Source organism: Fistularia commersonii, chromosome 22, assembly GCF_037954325.1.
Source record: "Fistularia commersonii isolate RoL2024-O1a breed Wild chromosome 22, RoL_Fcom_v1.0, whole genome shotgun sequence".
Lineage (NCBI taxonomy): Eukaryota > Metazoa > Chordata > Actinopteri > Syngnathiformes > Fistulariidae > Fistularia > Fistularia commersonii.
In genome coordinates, this window is record NC_141305.1 from 5,507,960 (window position 1) to 5,517,033 (window position 9,074).

At 44.2% G+C, this 9,074-nt stretch overlaps 2 protein-coding genes across 2 annotated transcripts; both read left to right on the forward strand.

Annotated features, from left to right (window-relative positions):
- Positions 1-2,600: 2,600 nt before the first annotated feature.
- LOC147221391 (natterin-3-like) lies at positions 2,601-4,810 on the forward strand. The gene is made up of 3 exons (XM_086169816.1): positions 2,601-2,632; positions 2,956-3,049; positions 3,720-4,810. Exons 1-3 carry the CDS (start codon positions 2,606-2,608, stop codon positions 4,808-4,810), a joined length of 1,212 nt encoding a protein of 403 aa, XP_086025942.1. The 5' UTR covers positions 2,601-2,605.
- Positions 4,811-6,488: 1,678 nt separating this feature from the next.
- LOC147221392 (natterin-3-like) lies at positions 6,489-9,074 on the forward strand. The gene is made up of 3 exons (XM_086169760.1): positions 6,489-6,543; positions 7,265-7,379; positions 7,974-9,074. Exons 2-3 carry the CDS (start codon positions 7,265-7,267, stop codon positions 9,056-9,058), a joined length of 1,200 nt encoding a protein of 399 aa, XP_086025886.1. The 5' UTR covers positions 6,489-6,543; the 3' UTR covers positions 9,059-9,074.

Consider the following 9,074-nt stretch of genomic DNA (forward strand, 5'->3'; position numbering starts at 1 on the left):
TGATGAACTGCCCCCTTTTTCTGAGAAAATTAAACACTAGAAAGGTAAAAACAAATTGGTGCGTTTGGCAAATTAGCCAGTTAACAAATGTCATTGATGGACAAACAGTAGAATATCAGCCGTCACAGCCTGTCATGGTAGGTCTGGCAGGCAATAAATTAAACGAAGCCTGTTTGGATTTTCGGGGCTGGTGTTTGCTTTTTTGATCAATCTGCTCCCGGTCAAAACCAAAGCTAATTCCGGGTATTCTGTGGTCTGGTTTTATGTTTGTTTGTTCAATGTAACTGAAAGCAGCGGTTCAGTCCAATAGATGGCGCCACATGATCTCCAGTAGAGGACGAGCGAGGGTTCCCAAAAATAGCGCTGAGGTGCATGTACTCCTGAGCTTGTGTTAGTTTAGTGGTGATGTACAAGTGCGTCTACAAAAAAATTAGAATAGCTTGAAAAAGTTCCTTTTTTGTCCACTTTTGTTCCAAAAGTGAAACCCATATGTTTTATAGATTCTGAAAAGTACGTGAAGGTTTATACTGCGTTGAGCCTCCTTTTGCATGAATCGCTGCATCCGTTCAGCATCAATGTGACATGGAGGCAAGAACCTGCGGCACTGTCCAGGTGTAATGGAAGTTCTGGCTGCTTTGATAGTGGCCTTCGGGTCATCTGCACTATTGGGTCAGGTGTTTCTCGTCTTCCTCTTGGCAATACCCAATAGATTCTTTATAGGATTCAGGTCTGCTGAGCAGCTGGCCAGTCAAGTACAGTCATTGAGCCAGTTTTTGGTACCTTTGGCAATGTGGGCAAGTGCCAAGTCCTGCTGGAAATTAAAATCAGCACCTTCATAAAGGTAGTTACCAAAAGTCAAATTTCCTGGTAGATGGCTGCATTGACTGTGGACTTCAGAAAAATAGTGGACCAACAGCAGAAAATGACACAGCAGCCCAAATCATCTCTGACTGTTGAAACTTCACATTAGACTTCAAGCAACATGGATTCTGAGATTCTCCACTCTTCCTCCAGAATCTGGGACCTTGATTTCCAAATGATCACTGACTCAGTCTGCTCCTTGTGAAACTCCCCCAATTTCTTGAATTTTGCTTGACAACCCTCTCAAGGCTGTGGTTATCCCTTTTGCCGATGCACCTTTTCCCAGCGTACTTTTTCCTTTCACTCAACTTTCTATGAATATTCTTGGATATGGCACTCAGTGAATAACCAGCATATTTAGAAATCGCCTTCTGTGGCTTACCCTCGTTGTAGAAGGTGTAAATGACTCATGGACATTTTGAAATTCTGTTGACTTCCCAATGATTGTGTAGCCTACTGACCCAGATTGAGACCAGTTAAAGGCTTTGGAAACCTTGCAGGTGTTTTGAATTAAGAAGCTGTTTAGCTTGTTTACCACAATGACTTTTCAAAAGGGAACTTTTTCACAATATTTAATCGTCTGAGCCGCTGAGTTTTTGCATATCATTATCTGTAAGCAATAATCATCAACATTGTATGAAAAAAGGCTTAAAGTATTTAACTCTATGTGTAATGAAACAATATGATAAATGGGTTACATTTTCTGAACACACACTCTGATCAGGATTAATATTACTAATACCACTGTATTAACTTCACAATGGGACTCATTATGAAGTTATGAGACTTTTAGGTTTTGGAGGCACCAATGTCAGGAATTTACCTCAGATTGATCCGGACCGATTCAAAGGTTAATAAAGGGGACTGAAAGAGAAGTTTGTTCGGTACGAATAAACTAGGTCTGGAGGACTGCACTTTGCTCAGCTCACTATGTTAATAATCACAAATCTTATCACGCTGATCTGGACTCACTGTGTTTCGGGTTCTGCTTGAATACAGGAGCACCAGGCTGCTGAGAACAATGGTCTCACTCCCCTCAGGCGCCAACCCTTGGCATCACAATCTTCTTCTAGTCAGCCCTGTGTTTTGAATGTTAAGTATCTATTAAATGTCAATCAAGACAAGGAAATTTTAATGTCACATCAAGCTCTCGGGCTCCAGTGAATGTTATAAGGATCTTGTAAAGGGCTCAAGTTCATTGAGGGAGTTGTGGAAAACATCGAGAGCAGCAGGTTCTCAACAGCTTGTCCTGGAGAGTCCGTGATACTGTAGGAATCGACGTCATTGGCGTTCAGACCACATTATAAATTTGATCTAAACGTGAAGGAGACCGGGCCTGAGATTGAGCCTTGCGGGACCCCTGGGACAAACCACTGGCGTAATACTGGGACACAAAAATGTGAATGAAAGAATACATTTTTGAATGATTAACGGCTGACTGGTCCAGTTTAAATCCTCCCTCCTGCTCCAGTGACAACTGAGATTGTCTCTAGCCCTCCCACCCACCACACTGTGTGGGAAGGAAAAACAGTATAAGTAATGAAGGAATGAGTGAATCAATGTTTTGGACCTGAACTGAGTGAAATGCTATATTTCTGCATCGGGAGAATCAAGAATCCTCCAGTTCTCCCCAGTTCTTTCTCGCTGGTCAAAGTCAGATCCCCAGATGGCGAGAAGGAGCACAGTCCACGTCATGATTGGACCATAAAGCGGCTGATATAAACTCCACGGTGCACGGCGGCCGATGCAGCCGGAGCAGCTCATTGTCAGGGTGAGTGTTTCTATCATAGCTGATGGGTCATTGATTATTTGTACAAATTGATCACAACAGAGAGGCAATTTGTCGTTCCTTTATCAAGGAACTGATTGGAAATAAAATATACTTTTATACATTTTCAGGTACTTTTAGAGGTTTGCTCAATAATCTCTTGAGATAAATGGCTTGAGATAATTTTTTTGTGTATAAATATAAACAAAAAATGGTCCTGCCTTTTTTCCTGACTTTAACAGTATGGAAACATGGCACAGTGATTTTTCTTATATAATCTATTGGTTTATTTAGAACCTAAGAGTGACAGAAAGTTCTCCCCTCAGATGATGCGTCGAGTTCTGCTGCTGTCTGCCCTGCTGGTGCTGGCGTCGGCCAGCCTGCAGGACGTGGTGAGGCAGAGTGCTCATCGCAGGAAAGGTGAGTGGGAAACCCGTCTAAAGATGGAACCCTCAGGTGGTGTATCCACCCGAGGGAGGACCTCTTCGAGACCGAGAGAAGAATATTGATTATCGTGTGGGAGTGGATGGTTTTCAATGGCAGAAGGGTCTGATTCACTGATTAGAATTCACTTTGCTTGGCTCAGACAAACCCAAAGTAAAAGCTGGAGGTTGTGACAGTTGGTTTTCACCTCAGGGGGGCGCTGTCTGGTTGTTAAAAAAACAAAACAAAAAACCATAATGATAAATAGCTAAAAGCTATACAATGTAGAAATGTCCTGATGACAGAAAAAAACAAGTAAAAATGTTGGAAACTTCTCCAGTGAGGCGGCTCCTGGGTTTTCTCTTTGTGTTCTCTCCATGTTCTCTTGTCTGCCTCCCACAGTTCAGAAACAAACAGTGGCTTCAGCGAAGACTGAATTATCCGTAGGTGTGAATGAGAGTGATTGATGACTCTGTATGATGCTTGGATTGGCTCCAGATCCCTCTTTTCTTGTGAAAGAAAGTCAGGGTTCTTGTTAACCTATCATTTCTTGAGAACCCCAGAGGTGACATGACTAATTGACCGACCCTTTTTTTTTAGATTCACTTGCTGTTTTTATACCTGGTTCTTGACTCCCGGTTCTTACTTACTCCCGTCTCTTCTACAGTTTCCTTGCTGAACCCGGAGCTGGAGGGCCGGGTTCCCGAACTGAGCGGCGCCACTCTGGTCTCAGCGCCGTCGGTTCCGGACGATCTGGAGCTGCAGGAGGAAGATCTGCTCTCCACTTTCATGTTCGGCGACAATGTGAACCTGGAATGGCTAGTGTGGAATGGGACTCTTCCCAACGGCGCCGTTGCCATCTACAACGGTTACGCCCAGCGCACCGACTACGTCTGCAAGTACAAGTGCGAAGCCGGGTTCTACAACCCTGATCTGGGTCCCTACTGCCGGTACCCCTACGGAGACAGTGAGTACTACGCCCCGGAATTCGAGGTCTTGGCCAACAAAGACAACTTCGAGTTCCTGGAGTGGAATGAAGGTTCTTACGGCTCAGTTCCAAAGTTCTCTGTCAGAACCTGCCCGGGCGTCGGTATCTATGTTGGGAGGAACAAGTACGGCCTTGGCAAGGTGGTTCCCCAGTTCGAGGCCTTCTTCCTGCCGTGGGAGGGCGACGAGTACTGGTACAAGCACTACCAGGTCCTAACCATCAACCGAGACGCCTACACCCAGCACATCTCCGACGTCAAGTATGCGGTCGACGAGGTCGCCATCTTCCAGTACCCCCCAGAGACCATGCGTATCTCCGGCATCGCCAACAACGAGTGCCAGACGGTGACGAAGACCGTTACCATCTCCAAGACCACTGAATTGGAGACCACCTGGAACATTGGCCGCGCCACCATGCTGGGCATCACCGGCAGCATCACCGCCAAGATCCCGCTCATTGGCTCCGGGGGCCTGGAGCTGAGCGGCGAGAAGACGCTGCAGTTCTCCCGAGGAACCACCATGGTGGAGTCCCTTAGCCACTCCGTGTCTGTGGAGCTCGCTGTCCCCCCCAACCACAGCTGCCGGGTCCGCATGGAGGGTCGGAGGCTGAAGGCTGACGTGCCCTTCACCGCCCGCCTCAGTCGCACCTACCGCAACGGAGAGACCCAGTGGACTACCATCGCCGGTACCTACGACGGCGTCCAAATCGGCGAGGTCCGTGCCGTGGTGGACCGCTGCGAACCCATCCCTGACGCCAAGCCGTGTCCTTGAAGAACCCCCATTCTCACATACACGCTCCACACCTCCCAACACCTCTATAGGGTCAGCATCTTTTCTGTGACCTTAAAAGAAGTGTGAGGGTGAAATAAACTCATTCAAAGAGTATGGTTTCTGTGTCTCACTTTTCACAATATACTCTCACGTATGGCCCCTCTCCTCCACTATGACCTCCAGGTCAACTGGCTGTTTCTCTGACTTTGATCCCAGCTGAGGGACTTTCAAAATTAAATTTTATAATAATAATATTCATTGATAAAATAAATAAAAAGTAAATCCCCTAATTGTTTATTACAGAATCTGCCAAAATACAGATGAAAATCATATAAATATAGTTGAGTTGTTCTTTCTACTATTTTATTGATGTATTGATAAACCAAAACACGAATGTGTATCTCCTGGATGGACTCAACCATGATTTAATTCTGTCTAGTTTCTGGCTTATAATCCTTCCTTTCCTTCAAATTTGCAGTACTACACTGCCAGGCTGAATTTCAATGTCACTTATTATGATTGTTATTATAATATTCTGTTTACTAATTTCAGAGAAATGACACAAAGATGAGTCAAATGACAGATAAATATTGAATTCTCGAGTCCAGAGAGAAAAGTTTTAACTTGAGGAAATGTATTAATTAGATTTAGAATTAGAGAGAATCAATGTTTCATTAATTAACTAAATTATTATTATTTCAGGTGAAATTTGGATAATGGGAAACTATGTAATTTAAATAGAATGATTACATTTAAAAGTAAAATGACTAATAATAATAATAAAAATATTTGTATAAACAAAGTTTATTATTATTATTAGTAGTCGTGGTTGTAGAGGTGACTGTAATATGAGTAGTTGCAGTCATAATAGATATAACTAACTACTGTACATTCAAGAACCATTTTTAAATTTTATTTTATAAAGGGTTGAATCAGGGTTTGTTCCAACAGAATGAATGGATCCCATCGTTATCCACCCGTGAACAGAGAAGAACACCAAACACCGGGACCTTCACACTTTATCACCCCGACTCAAGGCCAGACGATGATAAAGATGATAATAAAAAAAAGACTCCCTCCGGGACAAAGGCCTTTACTAACATGTAATACCATAGGAGCAGCCCTGTTCCACTGCAGGTCCCATCAGTTTGGCCCTGGTCCTATCAGGACATCTGGAGGCAGTCCTCTGAACATCAGGCCATGAGTCCGATTGGCGGCGGCGAGGAGCTGACATGCAGGTTGACCAGCAGAACACGGGAAGTCAGTCCTATCAATTGATCGATTGTAATATCAATCAATAAAAATGGTAATAAATCATGAAATAGATATTATTTGTGATCGGAAAGGCAAAATATTTGTGTGCAATTTTTTAAGTTATTGATTGCTAGTTGTCGCTGTTATCATTATGTAATGCATAAAACAACAATCTAGAATACACTTATTTTTATTTCAGTCACATTTTGCCAGAATAATAGGGAATATTGTGATTATTAAAATTGAAATTTGAGGATGACATAAGCGCTGTCCCCCCTCCCCGCTCCTACTGTTCCTCTGTCGGTGGCACCAGTGAGCTGCATGCTGATACCTGATGTCAGCTGGAATGGAAGTGGGGGGTGATTGATCGGTGATTGGCAAACGGGGACTCCTCCCCCTGTTTATTGGAGTCAATAAATCCCGGGAGGATTTAAACGGCGAGCTGGGTCCGTGCGTCACTGCAGCAGGAAGCCGTCCAGGTAGATACTGCCTCTCTGCACTCTGATCGGGGAGTAATCAATTGGCAATCACTTGTCAATATCAATCTGGATAGTTTGAAATTCAATAATTTGATTTAATTTTATTTTGGCTTGTATCTGCAAACCCTTAACCAACCATCAGTTAATAACAATAAACCAATCAATAAAAATTCATGTATAATTAAACTAAATCAATCAATATATGTAAAGAATAGTGATTTTTTTTGTGCTGCTCTGACAGGCTTTTGATTGACTTTTGATTAATCACATGCCTATCACAGATTTTTATATGTTTATTATTTCACAGCTAAACCGCTGTTTTTATTTGGAGGGGTTTTTAAAATTGATTATTTATGAAGTGATTGTTATGGGTATATTGGTGATTATCAGTGAATTTAATCTGGGTCAATGGCATCAGTGGTTGTGAACTAGTGTGTGACCTATGATTAAATAAGATTAGTGACAAATAATCAGTTCAAATGCCATTGCATCGATTAATGAAGGTCAAATATTTTTAATATGTTTAATTTCACTTTAATTACAAAAGCTTATTGCATAGTGTTTAAGGCCCTGTGCACTTTATCGTCACACAGAGTTAAGATTAGGTTATTGTCAGGGTTAAGGTCATATAAGCGTTACATTTATGTAAGATTGGTAGAATTATGTCACGGTCGCAAGGAGAAGTTAGCAAAAGGTGACGCTGCTGCATCTGCCTCTGCAGATGAGGTGGTGTGTGGCTGTCGTCGTGGCAACGCTGCAGCTCTGCAGCCCACCGCTGTGGGCGGAGCCACTGCTGTTTGTCAAACAGGTGCTTGATGGACAGGAGCAGGAGAGCCGTAAGTTGGAATAATTTTCTTCTTCCTTTACTTTCATTCTTTTAATTTGTTTTTCCTCTACACATTATTAAAAAAAAACACAAACAATAAACTTTATCTTACGTGTATCTCGGAAAAATATTTATTTGGTGCACCATCATGGATCATGATAGTGAATATATTGGTGGACGGATGCTGGAATTGGATCTGCCAGGTGTAGAGGAAGACCAAAGAGAATATTTATGGACCTAGTGAGAGAGGATATGAAGGTAGTTGGTGTGAGAGAGGAGGATACAGAGAATAGGGTTAGATGGAGAAGGTTGGTTCGCTGTGGCGACCCCTGAAAAGAAGAAGAAAAAGCATCACGGATCACACCTCCATAATTGTGTAAATATTGCATATATATATATATATATATATATATATATATATATATATATCTTAATAAACACCTAAATTAATATTTTGAAGCCTTTGTTTGGTCATCTTCATTTTGAGTTAACCTTTTCTTAATAGTTCAAGTTTTAGTTCGACTGTCCGTGTCTTCTGCTTCTCTGATGATGTCACCATATGAATGAACCACCATGAATTGGTTGCTGCTGGTTCATCCCACAGAGCCGTGGCTCAACCCAGCGCTGCAGGATGTGGTTCCTCCCAGGGATGTCATTGGTCGACCCACCATCAAGGAAGAATTAGAGAACAGCCCAAACTCCTTCCCCATGTTTGAAGAACACACCAACCTCAAGTGGATCTCCTGGAACGGCTCCCTCCCCAACGGCGCCGTCGCCATCTTTAACGGCTATACCGAGCGCACTGACTACGTCTGCAAAGTCAACTGCGAGTCCGGCTTTTACACACCCAGCAAAGGCAGCTTCTGCATGTATCCGTATGCCGACAAGGAGTACGCCTCCTCTCGGTTTGAGGTTCTGGTAAACCTGGACCACTTCGAGTTCCTGGAGTGGGTGGAGGATTCGTACGGGTCGGTCCCGCCATTCTCCATCAGGACCTGTCCAAACGTTGACATCTTTGTGGGTAAAAATAAATATGGCCTCGGGAAGGTAGTGACCATACATGAGGCCTTCTTCCTTCCCTGGGAAGGTGACGAGTACTGGTACAAGAACTACCAGGTCCTGTCCCTCAACAAGGAAGCATACAGTCAGCACATATCCCAGGTGGAGTACGCCATTGACCAGATGGAGCTTTTCCACTACCCCCCTGAGACCCTGCAGCTTGCCAAGGTCACCAACCTGGAATGCGGGAGTGTGACCAAGACAGTGAGACTGGAGAAGACCACCACCATGGAGAAGACCTGGGACATCGGCCGAGAAACACGCAACGGCTCTGTGTCCACCATGAAGGCCAAGGTACCCATCCTTGGCCCGGGAACGGTGGACTACACCAAGGAGCAGACGGTGACCTTCTCAGAAGGGACAACCATGGTGGAGTCCATCAGCCACTCGGTGTCGGTGGAGTTGCTGGTCCCGCCGAACTACTCCTGCACTGTGAGGATGGACGGCAGAAAGATGACGGCCGACATCCCCTTCACTGCCAGGCTGAGTCGGACCAACCACAAGGGGGACACACACTGGACGCGCATCACTGGGACGTACGATGGCGTGACCATCGGGGAGATCAACGCTGTGGTGGAAAGATGTCAGCCGGTTGATGACGCCATTCCTTGTCCCGCCTCTGAAGACTGACCATCCGAATCTAAAC

Excerpts from the sequence above, each read along its gene's own strand:
- LOC147221391 (XM_086169816.1), top strand. The coding sequence starts at position 2,606 with ATGCAGCCGGAGCAGCTCATTGTCAGG. Across the intron at positions 2,633-2,955 it reads CGGAGCAGCTCATTGTCAGG|ATGATGCGTCGAGTTCTGCT; the intron begins GTGAGTGTTTCT and ends TTCTCCCCTCAG. Across the intron at positions 3,050-3,719 it reads GAGTGCTCATCGCAGGAAAG|TTTCCTTGCTGAACCCGGAG; the intron begins GTGAGTGGGAAA and ends TCTCTTCTACAG.
- LOC147221392 (XM_086169760.1), top strand. The coding sequence starts at position 7,265 with ATGAGGTGGTGTGTGGCTGTCGTCGTGGCAACGCTGCAGCTCTGCAGC. Across the intron at positions 7,380-7,973 it reads TGGACAGGAGCAGGAGAGCC|AGCCGTGGCTCAACCCAGCG; the intron begins GTAAGTTGGAAT and ends TTCATCCCACAG.